We start from the raw sequence: 23,465 nt of genomic DNA, 5'->3' as shown, positions 1-23,465 counted from the left end.
CTGAAATCAAAGAGAATCCGGATGGGCTGCGACTCTTCCGCAACCTAAGACAACGATTACCAGAAGCACTTAGGCTGCTTATGCGGGGATGGGATAGCAGGTCTTGGCAAGAGGTGGCGGAGGATTTACAGCTGTACTGGAATTCTGAGTTCTTGGATGAACAAGAGGTACGTCCCACCTCTCGGGAGGTCAGAAAGACAATGTCACCCCTACCACCTGTGCACATATATTATGTTCAGCCTGCAGGACCCATGATGCACAGTTACCCTACTCACGGGAGTGAAGATGGACGACTGAACACCCCTCCCCCACCGATTATAACACCACCTCTGATGGTGCAACCATCCTCACCTAAACCACCCCTACACATGATCGGAGGGACACCACCCGAACCGTCTGGGGAAATGTGGCCACGGCAGCTCGTCGGTGTCGGACAAGCTTCACAGCCACGACGTAACCCTCCTCGTGGCACCAAGACCAACCATTTTTTCACCAACGTTATGAGTGGCAATGGGTTCGGCAGACGTGGTCCGACTCCCAGGGCTAAACCTGCCCGACCACAAAACGTGCGCAACGCATCGAATGGACTCAACGTTACACCAACGCGAAACTCCAGGTTTTCTCAACCTAGTCAGGGACCAAGTACTTGGAACCGGACACCTCAACTGACGAAGACGCAGGACTCTGGGATCGGCAGGGGTGGCCAGGAAATCACACCATCAAGCAGTCAGGAAGCCCTCCGCATCGCGGAAAGCCAAGGGGAGAGATATAATTTTCTTGGGAACCCAAACATCTTCGCCCCTCTAGGCTTATATCTGAAACCTCCTCAGGGGCAGTCCTTATCCGTATGTTTTTGCTGTAAGGCCCCGGGACACCAATCCCGAAATTGCGTGGCAAAATTCATACTTCGGCTAAATGAGGAGGTGCTTACCAAGAATGATACCTTGGGATGGGTAGTTCGCAAGCGAGTACAACCAATACCTACTCGCGTTAAGGAGTCCGCTGAACGTGATTGGGGGCCTTTCCTTGCGAGGAATAACATACTGACGGTCCCGGACCTCGACCGATACCTTGCCACCCAAGGCTCTCCCTCGCTGACACAGAGAACTGCCTTGTGCGAAGCCTATTATGACACTAGGCCAAAAAATAGAGATAGAACTCACTGGCATGATAAGGATCAATGGGGTCCTCAGGAACCGTCTGCACAGCCAAATCAAAGCAATAGCCAAGTGGCCTGGACGGAACCGCTATTTCGACGCCCGCCACGTCACTATGACGCCTCACACTGGACGGATGAGGAACTTGAACAAGGGTTGAGACTCTCAAAAAACGACTGGGGGTGCTGATTGATCCGGTAAATCAGCTCCCAGAAAATTTATTACCCCAACCCGCAAAGATTGTTCATAACGCTTCTCTACCCCTTAATACACCGGATAACCCTCTACAGCCAGACTTCACGGAGTTATTCGGCGGTCGGCTTTTGTACTTGACTGATTCAACAACCGGTACGACATTTTTGGCCGACACGGGAAGCCTACCTAATCTAATTATGAAAAATATCGTAAAAGCCATGTATCCAAAGAGCTGGGAGGAACGGCAACCTTTAGATATGAAGTTACGTGGTATAGGGGGCTCCTCCCACGTTGACTCATTGGTTGTAATTGATTTTGACGAACTACCGGTTCCATTTGCGACCGGGAAAGGAGTCCCTCTCAATGTAATTGGCTTAAAATGGATTGATCGAGTCCAACAATTACCAAGCATAGTTACGGAATTGAAAACCCCGTCTAACGCAAATGGAGAGTTGTCTTTAGTAACACTACATGATGAGAACCCGTGCAATCAATGGAAGGGAACCGAAGTCGAAAGCGGTATTAGCTACACTGCAATCGACGATGGGTTGATGGATGCTGCAAACCAAGATAGCGTGAAGCGGAAAATTACCGCTGGCGCGAGTACCAAAATGGAAATCACCACTGGTGCGAACGACGAGTTGAAAATCACAACTAACGTCACCCAGAACCTATGGAAAACTGTTGGTGTCGAGGCAGGAATGCCTGCTGACACCGTTAATGAAGACGTCGAGCGCGGAATGCCCGCTGGCGTAGATAAGGACCTGCACGAGAAAACTGGTCCCAAAAACTCTCGCGGATGCACTTGTCCGGATAAATGTAAAAATCCGGCCCATAGATGCATGGCGACCACTACAGCTGACGTCGAGCGTGGAATGCACGCTGGCGTAAATACAGACCTGCACGAGAAAACTGGTCCCAAAAGCTCTCGCGGATGCACTTGTCCGAAGAACTGCAGAACTTCGGCCCATAGATGCATGGCGACAGCTACAGCTGACGTCGAGCGTGGAATGTCCGCTGGCGTAAATAAGGACCTGCACGAGAAAACTGGTCCTAAATGCTCTCGTGGATGCACTTGTCCGAATAACTGTAATGATTCGGCCCATAGATGCATGACGACAGCCACAGTTATGATTACTTTCCCAGAAGGTTCAAACAAAGCAGCTATTGCCGGTCAACCGGATACACGCCCAGTCATGTCCGACAAGGAGTCTGGGGATTTTAAGATGCACGTCACCCCAGAAATAGGGTCCCCGGCGGAAAAGGAGTCCATCGGCGTGACGGTAGACGCGGGCACGCGCCGAGATCAGAGGCCTACATCGAGGGACCTCGCCCTCTCTCCACCAACACCAAAACCTCGATCATCACGAGGCTCACACCAACCCATGGTTGGACCAGTTACTGCGTATGTTTTGCATAAAGACACTAACTCAAGCGTCATGACGGAACTTGAAGATATTTGTGTACAATATGTAGCGCTGGCCAAACTCCCGTACAAACCTCCTGACCTGACGACTCCAGAAAATACCATTATTTCTGATGAAGTCTGGAAAGCCTTCTACGCGCCGTTTGCGTCCGAACTCGAGCACCTGCGTGGTCACCTCGGCTCCTCACACGCCATGGCATACAGATGCGGCATCGAACTTAAGGACCCTTCGACCAAACCATTTGTATCTGGACCTTGTAATTTGAAGGGGGAGGGCCAGGCGAAGGCATTGAAAGAAGCCCAAGGAAGAGAAGTACTCTCCCTCTTAGATTTGAAGAAAGAAAACCGGAAGAGACCACACCGGTTACTGTTGTTAAACCTGTGGACATGCTTTGTAAAACTAAAACTGACGAAAACCTTTCAACGATTGAGATCGATGGTTAAAAAAAGGGGACAAAATGAAAATGTCAAACCAACTGATGCGACTCATGGGAAGCAACAGTTGCAAACTCGTCGCGCGCGAAACCAAACCGACGGAATGACGAAAATCATGGTGGAAACGCCTAGAGAAACGTCAGTGCATCCGGTTACCACTACGGACGCTCTGCAGAACTTCACGGATGACGACGGGAGCGGCATCGGAACGCACTACCGAACTATGGATGACGGCAATAAGGTAGGTGCCGTAACGTCCATTTTGTATTCATCAGGAGACGACAAGGACGACGTATTCACGAGTAGTGTCGAGCTGATGACCATTACGGTCAACAACGGTTGACGCATTGCCACTGTCTGGGCAGAAAAACCCAGGGGTGGGAACATCCGTACCTGAATGTCCCCGACTATCAAGAACCACCGTGGAGAAGATAGCCACAGAATTCGTTGACTACAACTATACTCAGCGGCTGCACGACTGGTGATGATGGAAGGTGAATATAAGGTAAGAGGATTGTTCTTGATCGATAGGATGATTATGGAAGGTGCGAAGTTGATACCTACCCTAGAAAACGTGACTGAATTAGTGGCGGTAATAGGTTTGATTGCTCCGTTGATTGTAACATGGGTAAGTTATATAAAGTGTCATCGACGTAGTACCTTAAGTCGCATGAGGAACACGAGGAGACGAAACAAAGCAGAGCAATGGATGGCGATAAGAGTAATACGAAACACAACGGAGAATGACAGAGTTTAAAGGTTAGAGATTAGGTTCTTAAAAATTTGTTGTAAATACAGGATATACCTATTTTCTATAGTGAAGTAGTGAAGCGTGATGCTGTAATATTGGTAAATCGTTGAGTGACTTTGTGATATGTATAAGGCACACAAAAATAATCCCGACGAGCCAGTGTTTGTAATAGGTATCAAGTGAAGTATTTTACGTAATGGGCGTAGATGGGAAAAACTCAAACCTCGTAACTAGAAATACGCTGAGTCAGCACTTTTTATTGGAAAAGCGAGGGAATACAAAGGGCCCATACCTGATGAGATTATAAGACAAGAAAAGTGTACATTATGGAGATGTGCGAATTTCTCTATAATGGGAGTAGACGGAAAAAACTCAAACCTCGTAACTAGAAATACGCTGAGTCAGCACTTTTTCAATGACATTCGAGAGAGTGCAAAAAGAAAAAGGCATCTGAAGAAAAGGCCGTACATAGGGGATCATTAATGCACATGGGGATTCATTGTTTTATTCGTGTTCCCTGTGTACGGGAAATGACGGCGTATAGTTCATGTGATCCCAATAGTCTATTGTAATACATAGCATCAGTAAACTATACGAATGTTAATAGCAATAATAATGAGATAATAATTAATAGCAATAATAATGAGATAACAAACAGACAATTTATGGCCTAGTAATGAATGCAAACTTACCTTGATTTGGTTGGAAATGTTGCCCAAACAACTAGCAGATGCAGCTCCCAACTGCTACTCCATAAGTTGGCACATCAGATGGGTCAGCATCTATCACAAAACAACTTATCAAGCATGGTATAAATATGAATGGAAATGACATACTTACAGCCCAGTGTTGGTATCATGGTGCGAGGAACTGGATAAAGCTCGAGCAAAGTGCTTTCAGAAAAACCTTAATATAAAAGGAACTGGATATTGGTATGCGTATTCACACTCACATATACGGATAGATAGATAAATACCTATTTGATGGCTTGGCACATCACTGCTCGTTTGATTTTCTCTGTGTTCCAAAAGAATGGTGCTATCATTTGTTTCACAGCCTGCAGCTCACTCTGGTGGCACATTGCACAGCTATATAATAATTTTTACATGGACTGATTATGCTACCATGTCGATACTATGACTGGGTAGCAAATCTGTGAAAATCAATGTTGAATTGACATATATCTCAAAACATTTGGATTACTGAAGCGTTAGCATGTACTGCACTTTGAATATTATTGGCATATATCACTTCACATCAATGGCCCCTTTGCTGCATACATGCGCAAATGCGCAGTGCTGACACGGTTTATGCACACAGAAAATCTGAAGTCATGACCCTTTTTTAGTCGTTACGCACTGTTTTCCGAGGGTCTGCGTAGTGAGTTCTTGAGTGTACGCAGACTCGTCAAAAATTAGATGGAACATTGCTTCACATCTATAGCAATTCACTAACAACTTCAAGCAAAGTCATGTCATTTTTCTTTCCGAAACTTCTGGATCTTTATCCAGTATGCTGAAATTCGGTGCGCGTGCAGTGAACGGAATATCAATACAATGCTGGTTGAATAGACACATATTGATCAAAGTTCCATGTAGTCGGCACTATTCTAGAAAGTAGCAGTTAAACATATTTATGACAATGCTCATAGGGGTGGAGCGAAAATGGATATTGAGGGGAACCCTGCAATCAATCACAGTTGCATGCAAGTGGTGCAACATTGATTAGGCTCAACAAAATGAGCATGATACATATTTTCCATTTTCTGGTGATGCGTCGTGTGTTCACTTTTTGGCTATAACCACAGCAAAGCCAAACTGTCAAAACGTCAACGTGCCCAAGTTAAAAGACGTAACCAGTCGAGAAAACTATAATGATGAGTTGACGTAGCATGTAGGCTATCAATAAAGGATCTGTTGATCTGCCGCAACCTAAAATCTCATCTTGGGGCTTCTTCGATACATGCACTATATTAACTGATGTTCCCCATGACCACTGATCAGCATCATTACCCGTAGCGGATTCTTATCGCTGACCTTTCTTTGCCAAAATGGACGAGATTCGCAAGTCCAACGCTAGGCACACCTTTACGCCTTACCCCAAATATCACTTTCCGTGTCTCGTAACCATAGTCATATCATATTAGTAACCGAATCGATTGGAGCCAGCGAACGCGGGTTATGGTAGTCATGGGGAACATTGCTTGATACTATATGGTACGGTTATGGAAGAAGTGCTGATGTGCCCTGTGTGCCTCAGGGCTCTGGTTATCCATTTGAATTGAAATCCGTTCAGTATACGAAGACCCCTGCAGCATTGCACTGTAAATCCCACTATAACGGTATATGATACCAACTTGTCACGTTTGTGATATAAACATTGTTCCAAACTGCCTGAAATCAATATAAAATGATCTAATCTGATTTGCCAAGCTATGCATCAGAAGAACGGCCAGTATCCTTCAACAAACAGCACAACAGTTATCAGCACTGTTGACTTCAGCCTACCCCCTAGCTGGCTTGGATATCTGTCTTAACAAAGCGCACGCTGGAGGGGAAATCCCCTCAAGTCACAGTTTTGAAACCGACTTCAGCCTGAGGGGTGCAGCTTAAGCCCGACGACGGGCCTAAGTCGACTATTTGAAACCCACCCTAAACCTGGGGTTTTGTAGTACAGAATTAGTGAGTTTTCGGTGAACTTGAATACAGTGATTCTCTATATTCGTTCAATCAGAAGATTTTTTCAAACCATAAAATTACACTGGTCAACAGATTTCAAAAAAACTTGTTCCAAAAATTTTAATGATTGATTTTGGCTAATATTCGGTTGCTAAATACGATTCTGTGCTCAGAATTTCTCTATCACGTAAGATTATTTTGGTCTGTATTTTTCTCATTTTCATAAATCAATCAAATTTCGGCTTTCGTTAGTGACAGTACAGTGAGCGTGCAACAGCAAGAGATCAAATATTGTTATTGAAATCGTCAATAATGAGGAAACCTGGGTTGCTGTAAAACAGCATAACTGAGTTTTCGGAGAATTTGAATCCAGTGGTTCTCTATCTTCTTTCGATCAGAACCCATTTTCGACCCATAAATCTATATGTGGATGCAACTATTTTTAGTCGGTAGGGAGTTATCATCTTTACATACCACTTTTCGTTTAAAGATTGTGATTAGTAGCTCCGTACCTAATTTAGTTCCCTATACGCTATCTATCCTTATACGTCTGTCCAGCAGACTTAATCGGTCAATGCAATTGATGACAGCATACTGCTATTTCGTAAATCGTAAAACTTTGGAAACAATAAATATTGTATTGTTGCTATATTATGTAGAAGGGAATTGTTCACTCCGGTACATGACACAAATATGTGGCCCTTTAAGCTTGTTTTGAAACCGTAAAAGAAATAGGATGTCTGCTTTTCAAAAGATAAAAGAGCTTATCAGGATAATTTGAAAGAATTTATCATCAATAATCTCCGCCTGTACTTATCATGCTAATTCTTCTTTTCCAGTTTTCATATATTGTCAAATTTTATCGGAATCGCGGAAATCTATTTCTGAACTGTTTTTTCTTTTGGTATAATGCCATGATATAAAGGGCTTCATTTGCATAAGTATGCATCGGTCCTAGGTCAGTCGATCCTTCTCAACATAGGACATATATTACTATGAACTAGAGTTGGTCGAAGTGATCGGCGTTGCTACTCAAGTAGCACAAGTAACGTCTTACCTTTCTACTCAGAATCAGTCCACTTCAGTAATTACTGTAAGTAACTAAAGTTTACTTGAGTACCTCGAAAAAGAAGAAATATTCAACATGTCTAATATCTCAACAACGTGATATGATGGAGCAAAAATAACGTCGGATTCGTATTCAGCGCCCTCGAATTAGGTATATTTGACCCTAAGAAGTCCTGGCGCCAAAAATCATGTAGACCTGTATAATTGATTGGTTGAATAAGCACAATTAGCTGATTCTACCAGCATATAGTGATGTTGTTGTATGTGCTATTCAATCACATATCTCGACTAGAATAGTCATTCATATATACCAAGCCGATATTCTATATGCGAATCCCGTATCTGTCGACTTGTAGCGCGGCCGATTTCTATGCATTTTAGGACACCACTTACGCGGATCAGATGAGTAGTAGGCTAGCCTATAGGCTTATAGATAAACCCCGACACTTGGGATGCGATTCTGTGTATAGTCGACCTTGGTCGGATTCGAAACTGCAACCAATTGGTGTTGCAGCTGTGGTTAATACCACGACGCAATCTGGCCACAGAGTGGATTTCTGCTGTTGTGTGATTTCAGAGAGTCATTAAATATTCACAAACGGAAAGCTAAATATTTCAAGCAAACTTTTCTAACGAAGCAGGCAAGTTTCATGCTCGTTTAGTGCTGAATTTCTTTTCATGCTGCCAGCAACATGCAGAGAGTGCGGTTAGAAGTTGAAAAGCTAAGAATTTTGGCAAAATATGTTATCATGACGTGTAAAAGATGATAAAGGTTCACAGTGCAGAACCTACCAAGGTTCATTTGCGAACGTGACGTGAACTTCACGTTCACAACATCCCTACTAATGAAGCTGAACTAGAAATGTAAAATATTCAATAGCCCAGTCGGTATTCACCTATTTTTCTAGTCGTGGCCCATTTTCCGTCTTTATTGTATTCTGTGGCCCACCTGTTCTGTTCGGTATACATATATGCATTTACAATTATACATACACATAAGCTTATCCGTTTTATGACATATTCGTCCCAAATACACAGAATTTCGAAGATTACCAGTAAACCGTGGCGGTGGTAAATGGAGAACGGAAAGAGTTTGTTTGTTATTACTTATCCTTTCATATCATGACAATCCGTTATTTTAAATTGAAATAAAAGATGAGCTTTTCCACAATTCCTGTTGTGTAAAGAGATGGCCGGATTCCCAATTTTGGTTTTCCGAATTCATCCGGCTCCGGCAATCAACTCGAAATTTAGAGTCCAAAAAAATCTGGCTGGTGAATTACCAATTCACCTGCCAAAACAGCCCAATTTGTTATATTTCAGTGGGAATATCCTTCTACAATCGGTCCTTCAAAGTAAATTCAAAATCCGGCTACGTTAAAAATCATTGAAATCCTGTTCCTACTCCGGCTCCTGAACAGGCTCGTGACCACCTCTGTAGTGTGACTTACGTTGTGAATATAGGACTATGCGCTCATGCATCATGGTACTTTGATATCAAATCGTTGGTTTGTATAATAGTAGAGGATAAAATGCGCAAAGCGATTCCTTAAGTAGGCCTGCGCAGTTTGACTGCTTACGTGATTTCCATCACATGGCATCGCACATGTAACAGCCATGGTGTGACCTTCGAACTCTAATGGCTATACTAGTCATGGGTGCAGTGTAGAGCGTTCTGATGAAAATAGGAAAATAGGATATATTGCGCAAACGGTGCTGTGTGCGTGTTCGTCGATTCGAAATTTGAACGGTAAGATGTAACAAGCCGGAATGCTATCAAAACGAAATCACGTTCCAGCGCCCTTATGACCTGCGGTGTTGACTGCGTAGGATATTCCTAGATCCTCCAGGAATTTTCCACCAGAAAGCCTTCGAATGGATTCGCAAAACATGTTAATTCCTCACGATGTTCTGTCTGTTTTATCACTTCCATATGTAACCAAGCAAGAACAGGTAGACGAACGGACAATATCACTGAAACACCCCTCACTAGCCGTTGCCTACAATTGCAACCTGACAACGTGCAGACATATGGCACCCTATCATGAGATGTGTAATGTTGTCACAGCATGATGCAATACACAATGGTGTAGGGTTGCCATACGTCCGAATTTCCCCGAAAATGTCCTAATTTTGGTGTTCAAAATGCGTCCAGTTGGAAATGCTAAAATATTCTTAAATGCTCGGAATTTTTGGAAATTGGATTAGAGTCTTAAGTTTTTCTAGATTGCCGGTTGCCCTTTCCCCCAGCTGTTTCTAGGTCGTCAACATTCTCTGCTTGTCAAAACTGTATGCTGTGAAACTGTTCGCGACTCATTTATGAAGTGTCGAAAATTGTTTACAATCTTTAAAGATGAACACATTGAACACCAATAGAGTTTGGCTTATTCCAGTTCAGGGGTTGTTAAACCATGGGCGCAATCTGTTTGTATACAAGGCGTTACAAAACACAACCACAAAACTGTCGACCTAACTGTACATTGCCGACAAAAATCTTTACATTTTGTCGCCCAAAATAATTTCATGTAAAGTTTGCAGCCAATTGCTGGTAACACTAATAAGAGATGTGGTAGCGCGATGCTTCTGCTTCTGTGACAATAAGCTACTAACGCAACTAGTCATATCGGCAATGGGCATCCTCTCCTGTCTGTTCATTATATCGCAGTTCGTCTTGTGTATCGCATTGTACAGTGTGTGTGTCTTGATCGGATAAAAACGTGATCGGACGAATATTGATTGATAAATTATTGAAGTGTATAATTGAAATGTATTAACGTAATTGGAGGCAAATGAGGAATTTTTTTCCACAGTTTGAAGTGAAATTTTATGAATAAACTTGAACTTGAATTCAGGTCACAGCATTTCATCGCAGCGCACAGCGCACTAGCTCACGCATATCGCATTGATTTTCATCGCTAGTACTGTTTTAAAGACTATTCCCAGTCGTTTCGACATTCCCTATATCTCTTCAATATATCGCAAGCTTCTGATGTTTTGATCTGTAAAAATCCATTAAAATTATTTATCGATTGCTCATCAGAGAAATCAGTCAATAAGAACTTTGAAGTAGAATAGATTTGGCAATATGAATATATTTTACGGATGTATTGAGACAAATAAAACTAAACTTTTCAGAAACTTCATTATCATCCAAATTCCTACGTGGCCCGCCTCAAACTGTTCCTGTGACATACCAATAGGTCATGTCCCAACGGTTAAGAACTCCAGATTAGACTACAAAACGCACAAGTATTATTTCTATCATCCGGACACCATTGTGCCGCCGCGATGTTTGCCTTTTTAATTCATGGGATTTTATGATATCACCCAAAAGATCGAGGCAGAGATACAAACTTTAAATATTCTCCTTATTCCTTATGATATGAAATTACATCCAAATGATCCTATCATTACTGTGCCAAACGTTTCACAGGCTACGAAGGCTACAAAAGCACTCGAATCTGTGACGGAAGAAGTGAAAAAAGCTGTGATTGCAGTGTACAACAAGAACAGCAATGAGGGCGAGGTAAGGGTTATGAATATTGCAAATACCACATGTTTACTGCAGCTGAAATCATGACGAAACTTTTTTTGTATTATTCTTTCGGTGATTATGTCTGATGCGTATTTGGCTACCTAGCGTAGCTGTGGATACTTGGCAAATTCTTATCCTTCATAGCACATTTACGAAAATCTAGAGATTGGACTGCGACGAGACTACATTCTACAATACGTTGTCCAATTGCACATGATAGTCACCTACGATGACTTTGGTCTCCACCATAGAAAAAACCATTCAGAATAGTACCATAGAAAAAACCATTCAGAATAGTAACTAGTCGGCGGTATGTTTAGGAATGATATTAGTGAGATAACAAGATTATACTCAAATGGAATGGATTTTGGCGAATTCTCCGCCCTCTATTATATTTTTTGTTGATTATTCTCCTGAGCCGATGACAGGCCTCGTATAGCTTAGGCTTACCATAAGAGGATTTGAGGATTTAAGAGGATTTGTCCTCTTTTTTGACATTTTTGAAAGTGTCCTCGGAGGACGCTCTTTTGTCCTCTTTTTTGAGATTTCGTCGTCTTTTTTGAAAATTTAGGTCAGATTTAGAGGAAATTGCGAGTGATAGCGGGTACTTCGGAGTGAAAAACGGTGCTTTTAGCTCCGAGCGAAAAGATGACCGTTTTTTTTTTAGTCATCCACCTGACAATGTGGAGAGAATAACGGTACTCTGACCGGAAAAGGTGACCTTTTTATTTACCGGTTTTTGAGAATTCTTCTCCGGTTTTGCATGTCTTAAATTTCTGAAAAAGTGTCCTCTTTTTACATTTCCAAAATATGGTAAGCCTAGTATAGCTTGACCTGCCTTGTTTAACATCCGCTTGCCATCGAATGTTCTTATTTATCACATGAGATTTCATGGTGTTATAGCGAAGAGTGCACTCAACCTTTAATAATCGGAAAGGTTATGGAAATATTTATTTAGAGTGCATAGTATATTTATGCTAAAATAAATTTACCTAACCCCACTGCGTTCATGGAGTTTTCGTTCGCGTTACAATATGCATAGTTTAGTAAATATTGACATACTTTATGAGGTCACATGCAATTCGTCGTTAGAGTTGGGATAAAATGTTGAATCAATGGAAACGTGTGTGCGACAGCCCGCAATGACCGTGTGAGTCAAATTTGGGCGTACAGCAAAGCGACGCTCGAATAGCTCCTATTGGTATGTGACTTTGTGATGGGATTGTGATTTCTTGCATCCGGTGCAAGAGTCTTTTGTATTTCTTGTTGTATGTCGATTCCAAATGATACTGATGTAAACTGATTTTTTTGATGCCGCGTTTAAACAACAATCTAGTTGGTCAATGTGTAGAATAGGCCTAGATAGTAACTAAATTGGGATTGTCCAAAATTTGGAATATTGAAAAAATACTAATTTTTAAAGGCTCATTCTGTAGATTCTATATTGATAAAAAACATCAATGAGCATGCAAGAAACCCACCGGAAGGTCGTTAGAATTTCACGCAATGCTTTTGAAAGCAGCCATCGTCAAGTGGGCCGGCAATGGATGAAGTGAGCTGACGATCACGAACTAAGGATCCTGATTTGTTGAAGTCTGTCTGACTGGCTGAAAGCGAGATTTTGTCTTCGCTGCCGGTAGTAATTGTCTGTTGCTGTGTTTAGTGGTGTGCACATTTCTATGTTAGTTGCCATTGTTAACATTGCCATCGACAGTCCAGACCAAAATACAACATAATAGTGTTTGCACTCACGATTGGGGGCTCGGCGAAGCTTCCAGGGGTCCATAGATATGTAAACGCAACTTCCCGGGGGCTCCGCCCCCAGACCTCCCGCTCTGACTCCAGTTATTTTATAATCTTCCTACTAGCATGCTTTACAAACTTAATGACATGTACATGAAATGTATAGACTACATGTAACTATTTATTGAACAAAATATTATCACATCCATATGAGACCACTGTGACATTCAAGATGTCATGAATTTCTGATTAAGGAATCACAAATACAGTGGCAATTGAAACTCCAAAAGACAGGAGTTGATAGTTTTGCTCTGTTTTTTCTTGTGGAAATGACGTATTGAAAAGAAATTTCAAATATTTTGAAAACGACTAGGCTTCGAGCAAGACAGCTATCGTGCGTTTGCAGTGAAAGGACTGAACAACGAATAAGCCAAATATAGCAACTATTGAATCAAACCCAGCACAGAGTTATTGTGCCGCAATATACTTTTGGTGGCCCAAACCTAGACAATTACCCTTATGAGTCATGATTGGTTGCACATGTCTAAGGGAGTATAAACTTAAGGGTGTGAAAACAAATAGACCCTGAACCATAAACACACTCACAATTATTATGAACATACTTGTGTCAACTCACTATATGAATATACATATTAGAACAGGGGTGGGCAATTATTTTTCTCCGCGGGCCAAATGAGAAGCAGAAATATGTTGGCGGGCCGAGTCAGAAATTTTAGAATATCCAGCGTATTGATTTTATTTCAAAATTGGAAGCAGTGTGTTACACGAATTGGTGCTCACTGCTCAGTGGATGTGTTGATACTGAGGAATGACAAAGTGACGGGTAATTACCCAAAAAATATCTATTTGCCGTTATATTTTGAACAATGTTAAACATGATACATTTTGAACTCTCTTTAAACTCCTATCCGCGTTTTTCTATGAATACCAGCCCTCATCGAGATGCACGAGATGTCTTGTTAGCAACGTCTGCGCCCTAATCGCGCGAAGCGCGGAATTTTTTCATGATTCATGATTCAATCGGTCAATAATAATGGTAATTGCAAATATATTGCTATATTTTTTAACCTCTCTCAGCCCACGTAGTGGCCTACTCAGTTTTACCGCTAGAGCTGAATGAGGTACTGTCTTGGAAATATTCGGGAGGGCCCGTTGGTATAATTACTTCGTTATATGTTGTTATTTCGTTACCTCCCGTCTGCTATGTGAAAAGACATTGAAATCGCCGAAGCGTACCAAACTAAAAAGACGACCCCGATTCTCGATTGGTATTTCTTCACTGGCAAATATTGCCTGTGGACAATTGGACTTTGAGGTTTTCGGTCAACATAAGGGCAGTCCTTTTCGGCCAAGGTTTTCTCGCTGTCGAGCTTTTATTCCCTTTATTTAGTTGATTTGATCAGCAGTTGCAATTACAGTGCCTTCTCGGAATCCCGTATTGGCCTAAAGTTCATTTATCTTGGTGCGTCGTGGCGCGGTAATGGCTAACGTCGAATGCCCATTCTAAAAACCATTGAATGAAGTTGCATAAATTGAAAAAATATACCCTATAATTTATGTTCACTCATGAAAAAAAAATTTGCGCCCGTCGAGCTCGCCACGCGATTGGGGGGTTTGAGGTGCGCGAGTTACGGTCCTAAGGATAATATATAGCTTATTGTCTTGGTAGCTGGTTTCTGAGAAGTGTGCATGCAGCTTGCCGAAATGGCCTTGTTAATTACCGAAGTTTGTAGTTATTAACGATCTTTGAATTTCAACTATCGGCTTTCTTTTTTTTGACATCCTTCATGGGTGGTGATATATTCATAGAAATACGGGCAATGATTCACTTGTTTCGTGAATTATGGATTTGAAACACAGACCGTGTAATGCATAATGTGACAATGTCATCAAAGACGGTTTGGTGACTTCTTGTGACTTTCATTCTAGCGGCATAACTTGCTACATTGACTTTAGTTTTAATCTGGATTAGGCATGCAAGGTACGTAGGCTATAGGCTGCGTAATCACAGTATGTTAATGAACAGGCTTGATAATAAACGAATTTCCGGTCCAGTTTATGCTTCGTATGGTTTTAGTCCACGCATCCATATTAAAAAGTAGGTTTGATATTTTAAATTTCAAACAGCCTTTCGCGGGCCGCACAGAATCACTCGGCGGACCGCATTTGGCCCGCGGGCCGCACTTTGCCCAGGCCTGTATTAGAAGCATTATATGCACATTTAGGGCTTCAAAAATGAGGAAGCCATATTATGATAGCAAATATGACACCTAAATTGGAGAAGAACAACAAACTGACAACCGGGGTTTTGGAGCCGGAGCCGGAGCAAGAAGCCGGGGCCGAAGCTGTACATTCAAATGGAGTCGGAGCTGGAGCCAGTTGTTTAGAAAGTAGCTCCGGATCCGATGTATTTCATAAGATACTAATACTATGCTAATACTATTGGATGAATTCTCATAATTTCATTGTAATTGTACACAAAATTATTAATTTTTGCCTCGTTGGCGCCACCTTTTCTAACTAACCATGTTCATGTTCATACCTAAGCGCCAAACCTATGTAGGCTAGATATGCCTCGCTTACCACGCAATTGCTGTATTGTGGGTATTCCTCGTACCCGCTATTTCGTCATCAGCACAACACATATGGTAGGATTGCCATAGATCTGGAATTTCCCGGACATGTCCGGAATTTCACTATTAATACTGCGTCCGGGAGGAATTTCTAAAATTGGCCTAAATGTCCGAAATTTTGAAGGCTTGAAGTAAGCTCATAATTTTTTCGTAAATCATCATAAACAATATTATTTTAGGGCAGATTATGCTACATGAAATTTTTGTTCGCTCTACGAGTGATTTAGTATTACACATATTGGTTGGGGACTACCATCCTCGCAAAAAATAAGATCAAAAATAAATAAAAATAGCATTCATCAACAGAAATAAGTCTAGTTGTAATCGCAATTACAAGATAACGGTATATTCCTTGCATTTTCGAAGTCATCGTCTTCCACCAGCTTTACCGCTAACTCTGATATTGTGGGCGGAGAGAGGATCAAAATTACATAGTAATATATAGAAGAATCAATATTATGGATATAATTCATTCAAATCATTTAATATACAATTGAATAGTATATTCATATTGAAATGAACCAAAATATTTTTGGCTGACACTCGTCAGGGGTAATCGTCAGCAACTAGTAGAAAATTCAAAACAACATCGTATATCAACAATCGTATCACAAAATATGACGTTACGAGCATGAAATTTCGAATACGAGAGCGTACAATTTACTATCTTTATGTGGTACACGAACTTCTTTTGTTGACAGAGGGGTTGGTGTATTTTGATAAAAATAGACTCCAAGGCACACAAACAGAAGTGTGAACGGCCCCTTCTAACGACAAGAAATCTGCCGTCTCGATAATTAGTCGCACAAATCGTTAGGTATTGTGCGCCACGACATTACTCAATTTTTAAGGCAACAATTCAAATAAATCGATCACAACTCAGCACATATTCTACCACGTATTTCAAAATGCTTGGATCCGTTAGTAACTTCACGAGGCGAAATGGAATGCTCATACAAACACAAGCAAGACGCAGGAGCGTTCTATGAAATTCATGTGAGGGATATATATATCGACATTTCAATTAAATAAAAAGGGCAAAAGAAAACAGGAAACAAAAGAACATCAAGACAATCAGTTTTTGCTCGCGTTAAGCGCCTCCAGCGTGAGCGGTCGTGGCGTCTTCGAGCGACAGTCCGCATTGCGCTAAATCGGTCTCCATTGTCGAGCGCCATGTGGTTCTATTCAAGCCACCTCTGCGCCATGGTTCCGTCGGAATGTGGCTGATGATGGCGGCGGCCGGTTGCTCGTCTTGCTGCCGCACTAGATGACCGATTAGGCGGAAGAGTCGTTCAGCTGCCAGCAAACGGCATGAGAGCGTTCTTGTGAGTTTGCGCAATGCATTCGTGGATATGTGCTCCGGGTGGTGGATGCCGAGTGCGTAGCGGAGGAGTGCATCGTAGTTGGCTATAGCCAGCTTCTCTGTCAGCGTGAGTGCCTCTATTCCGTAGAGAAGAACATGCTCGACAGTGGCACGGAAAATGCGGGTCTTGAGCTGGGGTGAGGCATTTGAGTGGAAGAGGCAATGTAGCCGTCTTGCCGCGCCCCAGGCCTTTGCTCGCCGCGCCCCAGGCCTTTGCTCGCCGCGCCCCAGGCCTTTGCTCGCCGCGCCCCAGGCCTTTGCTCGCCTCGCCCTAAGTGCTCTTCCAGAGTCAGCGACGTCAATACCGAGGTGATATCGTGTTCTCCGGTAGAGCTGGTATAGCCAGAACCTCAGTCTTCTTGGCATTGATTGGTATAGCCCAGGGGTTCTCAGCCGTTTCTTGGCCGTGGCTCATTTTCCGGTTTGAAAATGTGCTGTGGCCCACCTCTAATCTTAAAGTCATATTTTCTCCCTATTTACTGATGAAATTAAAGTATAAACCCGCCGGGGCACGAAATCGCGCGAAGCGCGACGAAGTTGAATGAATATATCTTCCAACAAACGACCAATGAAATAATCTTCTAGCTCCCCCAATTGGGGGTTTGGGTGCGGCAGTTACGGCTCTGGTAGATCATATGCTAAAACTTGTGAGTATATTATGATCGTCCGCTTCTCCATTCGCTTCGCGAAACACAATGATCGAATTCCCACATACAATGTGTGATTGGGATTTTAGTTCCACTATTAGGGGAATAGTATAATCATTCTGGGCCAGCTTCAAACAATTCATTGGTGAATGAGGTACTACAGAGGAATGGAGGAAGATTTACTTATTATGCATGCTGTACATTGTACAATGTACTACATTGTATGTCACGTACTGAACCAACTGAAGTTGCGATGTCGGAATATTCAATCCAGTGATACTATCGATTCATGTTACTCTTACATTATGTACATTGATTTACAGGCATGACATTTTAAACAGACTCCAAATATTAATGCGCTCCGCTGAATCCTCAATCCATTATTATTCGTTGCGGTGGTGCAGGATACCGCCGCCGGAAGTTGCTAATAATTTGTAATTATGGCCATTTTCAACTTACAATAATACGACCTGCCGAAGTACAGTAAATATATACATCAATTACACTTCATTCCGAGTTTATTGCACATCCCTTTCAACGGCGTACGACATTATGACCCTGCCGGAATACTTGGTTACTTCAACATTACCTTCCAACAGGTATTATATACGCGAAATTATTTTAGTTCCTGTTAGCCATAGGTATAGCCAGTGGAAAAAGCCGCGGTTTCTGCCTCCCATTTTCGAATTGAAATGCTGACTCCTACGTACCACTACGTCTCATCAGAGTCGGATGAAAAGCTTATTGTAGTCTACATATAATCAACCAATATGAATTTATTTTTTAGCGATTAACACAACTAATATTACTAAACTTAAATTGGTTCTAAAATTTTCCAAATAGCTCTGTGGCCCACCTCAAATGCTCTTGTGGCCCACCAGTGGGCCATGGCCCACCCTTTGAGAACCCCTGGTATAGCCAATAAGAGCGGAGGCGGCCTCTAGCTGGTTGATGAGGCGCTGTGCCGATGTGGTATTCTGGGGAAGCAAGGCAAGGTCGTCTCCGTACGCAAGGATACCTACGTAGATGCCCCGCGAGTCGTACGCGTACGCGTTCCGTTGCCGTGGCCGCCATTCAAAGAAGTCCGTGTTGTCCGGGAAGGCCGTTCGTAGCACGAAGTCAAGGATGACCACGAACAGAAATGGTGCCAGGGTGTGACCTTGAAGCACGCCAGCCGAAGTGGTAAAATCTCCGCTTTGGTCGTCATCTGTTAGGAATCGCGCTCGTGTGTCAATGTGAAGGCCATAACGCCGTACGTTATCACCTCAAGGATTTCATAGAATCCGAGGATCTTCGCCATGGCTGGGCGCGAGACCGAGTCGAAGGCTTTCGCAAAGTCAACAAAGACAGTCACAACATTCTTTTTATGTGAGCGGCAGGTGTCAATGATTGTGCGCAGTACCAGGACGTGCTCTGTTGTACCGCGGGATGTACGAAATCTATTCTGGACATTCAGGATGTTTCTGCGTACTCAGGATGTCTGAATCCTGCACTGCCGATTATAGGCGCAGAATCCTGTCTATGGGGTTATCTGCGAATGCTAATCGTTGTAATTCATACACGTGTTCCATAACTTAATTAACATAATAGCACGCTCAAGTCGAATTCGAATGAAGATAGCTGACGAATATAGTGTAGCGACAACAACATACAACTTGATGAAGACAGCAGGCACGTAGTGCAGCAACAGCAACATACGAATTGATGAAGATAGCAGGCACGTAGTACAGCAACAGAAACATAGAACTTGATGAAGTTAGCTGACACTTGGCACAGCAACATCAACGTAAGGCCGACAAACGTAAGATTAACGTAAGGAAGGAACCAAAGTAGCCAAAGATTTACAATTAATTTTGCGTCAACGTAAATAACCGATGAATGGTGGTTCGCAGACGCTTAATAGCGGTTAAGAACAGCCTATCTGAAAAGGCTTGATTACAAATGATTACTAAAACCGAGATTAACAAATGAAATGCGTAATCGAAAACACAGGAGCTGTGTCCAGAATGTGAGGGACAGTTCATGATAAGATGTTTATTTGTGATATAGACGAAATAGGATGGTACCACAAGCGATAACCTGTATCTATAACAGTGGTTTCCACAGTGGGCGATATTGCCCCCTAGGATGGGGGTGGTTTCGAGAGACGGGGAACAAATTGAAGGGGAAGATCGGACGGAAAACACGTAATAATGGGGTAAAAAAGGGACAAAAATGTTGGAAAATTCCGTATATTATATTCAATTACATATTTGGTATCATGCTAAGTTTTAATTATATTTGACTGATGACTTCCGCTTTTAGTTGGGCGATAAAGAAATGTCGAGCTGGATAACGCGCGATGAGTCAGAAAGCTTGGGAACCACAACCACTGATCTATGACTTCGAATTTAGACCAAAGATGTTGCAATCTGGGCCGCCAACAAAGTCAGCAAGTTATGCGAACATGCAGCGAACTTAACCGCAGCTCGAATAATCAAGGAAATTGAGGAGCGAAAGAAATCAAGAGCGACAGCGGCAAGTAGGATGATATTCCTTCAACCTACACCGATCATAAATCTCAGACCATTAGAGTGCTGTTGAATTTCATAATAGATAAAGATATACATATTGTTTCCCCAATCCAAATTTGAGTCGACTATTTTATATTTTAGGTAAAGGGATGTTGGAGGTATTGGTCCAGTATATAAATGCCTATGAGCATTGAGATATTTCAGCAAATTTATATTCAGGCTTTAGTGGCAATCATGGCCCTCAGCGAAGATGGAAAATCATCAAGCAATGGGAAATCTCTCTCAGATTCCAGTACCAAAGGTAACTGATTAATCTTACGCTTTACGCAGGATTACCTATATAATACCTGTCCTATATACCAGCAAATTATTGATTATTACACAAGTATTACGCGGGCTAGCATTGCAGTGCACTGATTGCTGATCAGTGGGGCTAGAGTCATATATTGCCCCCATAAAGCTTATAATGGAATTTCGATTTGAGCAATACTCGGAATCGAAATTTTGTTTATCTGCTACATCATAATTCAGTCGAAACGCTTTAAAGTCGCGCATTTAACGCGAATGAATGAGTGAATGACCAACGGCATCCACCGCCCCCGAAGACGCATCAAATGATATTGGGAGAAAATTAATACTTTTGAAAATTAATACCGGAATTCTATATTGTTTCCCATCCCTCCAATGTTGCTTGTGCAGCGTCTAAACCAGTGGCTCTCAACCGGGGGTCCGAAACCTCCAAACAGTCAAAATGGTTGATAACCTAATTTGTATTTCATTTTAATCAGAGAAATCAAGAAGCACTTTTACTTCATAACTGCTAAAACTTCAGAACTCGCATAATCAGAATTACCCTCTGAGATGAAATATTCTACAGCGCAAACTCATTTTAATTGTCAAATTGCCAATAGCCTACTGATACAAACATATTGTTGCTTAGATAAGTTTGAGGTTTTGGAAAAAATTGTTATGCAAAATCCATTTTATCCTGTAATATGCATAACCACTATTGCAGTATAACTTCAAGAAGAGCTGCTTGATAGAAATGACTAGGCTAGGGTTGCCATACGTCCGGAATTTTCCGGACATGTCCGGAATTTCACTGTTCAAACTAGCGTCCGGGAGGAATTTCTAAAATATGCCAAATGTCCGGAATTTTGAAGACTTGACGTAGGCTCATAATTTTTTCGTAAATCAGCATAAAAACAATATCTTTTGGGAATATTTATGCTGTTGCATGACATTTTTCTTCGCGCTGCGCGCGATTTACTATCACATATATTGATTTTGATGTGGAGACTGCCACCCTCGCAAAAACTGCAATAAAATATATATAAAAACAACCTTCATTTCAATTGTAATCGCAAGTATAGGAGAACGGTGTATTCCTAATAGTGATCGTTAAGGCCGTTTAAATGCTTTATTCAAAGATAGTGGCTCCATACGGCCGGGGTCGTTTGCCTTTATTCTGGGGTTTACAAATATGTTGAACGTAATCAGCTTTCAAAATAGCCCGTGAGTAAGTCGGGCAAAGGTGCTGACTTATTTTAGTAATCAGCTCGTCAAATTTTGATCTGGGCCGCAGAACATTCTCAAATTGGAGATGGAGTCGCGAGCATGAAAGGTTGGAAACCACTGGGTGTGGGGTGTTTATAAAGCTCCATGATGCGCACCGGCATAAGGCTGATTAACAATCTTATCGGCAAAACAGTACATGACTTAACGATGTGCAATTACGCTGCCTGTATTTTCGAACTCATCATCCTCTACCGCTAACTCTGATCATGTGGGCGGAGAGTAGTATCTATAGAGTATAATACATGAAACAACCAATATTATTGACAGAATTCATTCAAATAATTTAACGATCAGATGCATATAGGAACCAGATTCATATAGAAAGCACCCCCCACAGAAGTTGCATCAATTATACCCTATATAGTGTGGGCTCAAAACCATTGTTTATTTGGGCGGGAAGAGGCTGAGAAATTGTTCTTGTCCGGTTATGCAACACACAGCCACATAGGCCTACTCCTGAACCGGATCGTTACCACCTCTGGTCTATGAGCCAAGCTTTGCTAGTGTGACGTCATACCTCATTTTGAAATCCACTGGTGGGCGCTAAAGAGTGTCCGGAATTTGGGTTGCAGAAATATGGTAACCCTAGACTAGGCTGGACGTTATATTGGTTCCATATATGCTGCGATCATACCCATAGGTGTCGTCGGAAGCGCTACGCGGTATTATTCAATTCGCCACCACTTATCTTTGTGGAAATGGATTTTCGGTACTCGTTCATATCAAATCGACGGCGCGGATTTTCATGACATGGCCGCGGGTTTTCAGAAATGCAGCTATACCAAATTCGGTTATGAATACCGATTGCAATTTCTATATAAAGAGTATGATGTTATTTTCAAGAAGGGTCATTTTGTTGCTGTTTATCGCTATCCTACAGTTAGGCCTAGTATTACACGATAATAAAGCAAAAACTCGGGGAGGGGGTCCGTGGGGGTCCGTGAAGGCCCAAAAGGGGTCCGCGAAGACAAAAAGGTTGAGAACAACTGGTCTTTACGGTGTTCACCGCGCATCACTGAGCCTAACACAGATAATGCATTCCAGAGATCAAGTATCCATGGACGAAACAAGAGGAGCTCGGACGTGGAGCTTTCGGAATTGTATACCGTGCTAAAGGTCCGGATGGATTCATGTTTGCAGCTAAGGAAGTGCAGAGACAGGGGGTGAACCATTATTGTTATTGTATGAACAATATTTTCCAAGGAACCGTTGCATTTGCATTACAGCAAGAAGCAAAATCTTTGCGAGAAGAAATCAGCTGCTTAACCAAGTTATCACACCCGAACATCGTCAAATGTTATGGATATGCTGAAGGCGGGGGGAAGATATTCATGTATCTGGAACTGTTGACAGTACGCCATTTCCTTTTAATTACACTTGTACTACATGTAAAGCCGAAATACATACCTACTTTAAATTCAACTCAAATTTCAAGTTACTTAGGAGTGAAATCACTATGTCCGATTGGAAAATTTGATCATACGCCAGTAACGTACCACCGTATAGGCACATTTCAATATTTAACTAATTTACACTACTACATCCATTTCATCTTGGTTATACAGAGATGAATAAAAATACATGAAATTGGGGTATGCGACTGGGAAAACTATAAAAATCAATCAGGTTTTATACTAACGCTGCTTGCATCTCTCATCAATCTCAGAATTACTCGTACATTAATTTTTACTTGTACTCAAGTAACATGACTCACTTAGTTAA

At 42.1% G+C, this 23,465-nt stretch overlaps 2 protein-coding genes and 1 long non-coding RNA gene across 4 annotated transcripts in view; 2 read left to right on the top strand and 1 right to left on the bottom strand.

Moving 5' to 3' along the window:
- Nucleotides 1–6,037, bottom strand: part of LOC145437170 (uncharacterized) — a 36,592-nt gene extending 30,555 nt beyond the window's left edge. The window contains exons 1-3 of the long non-coding RNA XR_013914603.1: nt 4,941–6,037; nt 4,805–4,870; nt 4,657–4,746 (exon numbers count right to left, since the gene is read on the bottom strand). This is a non-coding gene — a long non-coding RNA (uncharacterized LOC145437170). The remainder of the gene's footprint in view (nt 1–4,656; nt 4,747–4,804; nt 4,871–4,940) is intronic.
- LOC145437166 (uncharacterized) overlaps nt 1–23,465 on the top strand; it is an 86,748-nt gene that overhangs the window by 26,218 nt on the left and 37,065 nt on the right. The gene's annotated exons all lie outside the window — the stretch shown is intronic.
- Nucleotides 1–23,465, top strand: part of LOC145437165 (uncharacterized) — a 60,311-nt gene that overhangs the window by 32,028 nt on the left and 4,818 nt on the right. The window contains exons 3-8 of one of the 2 annotated variants that reach the window (XM_080314348.1): nt 11,153–11,236; nt 20,047–20,173; nt 20,307–20,323; nt 20,385–20,466; nt 22,788–22,906; nt 22,970–23,095. In XM_080314348.1, coding sequence (XP_080170474.1) covers nt 11,153–11,236; nt 20,047–20,173; nt 20,307–20,323; nt 20,385–20,466; nt 22,788–22,906; nt 22,970–23,095 — 555 coding nt within the window. Of the gene's footprint in view, nt 1–11,143; nt 11,237–20,046; nt 20,174–20,306; nt 20,324–20,384; nt 20,467–22,787; nt 22,907–22,969; nt 23,096–23,465 lie in introns of both variants that reach the window. The other variant, XM_080314347.1, reaches the window with a different exon arrangement.

Source organism: Botryllus schlosseri, chromosome 4 (assembly GCF_051294905.1).
Source record: "Botryllus schlosseri isolate E-star chromosome 4, Bs_hap1, whole genome shotgun sequence".
Lineage (NCBI taxonomy): Eukaryota > Metazoa > Chordata > Ascidiacea > Stolidobranchia > Styelidae > Botryllus > Botryllus schlosseri.
This window is presented reverse-complemented; position numbering and strand designations above follow the sequence as displayed.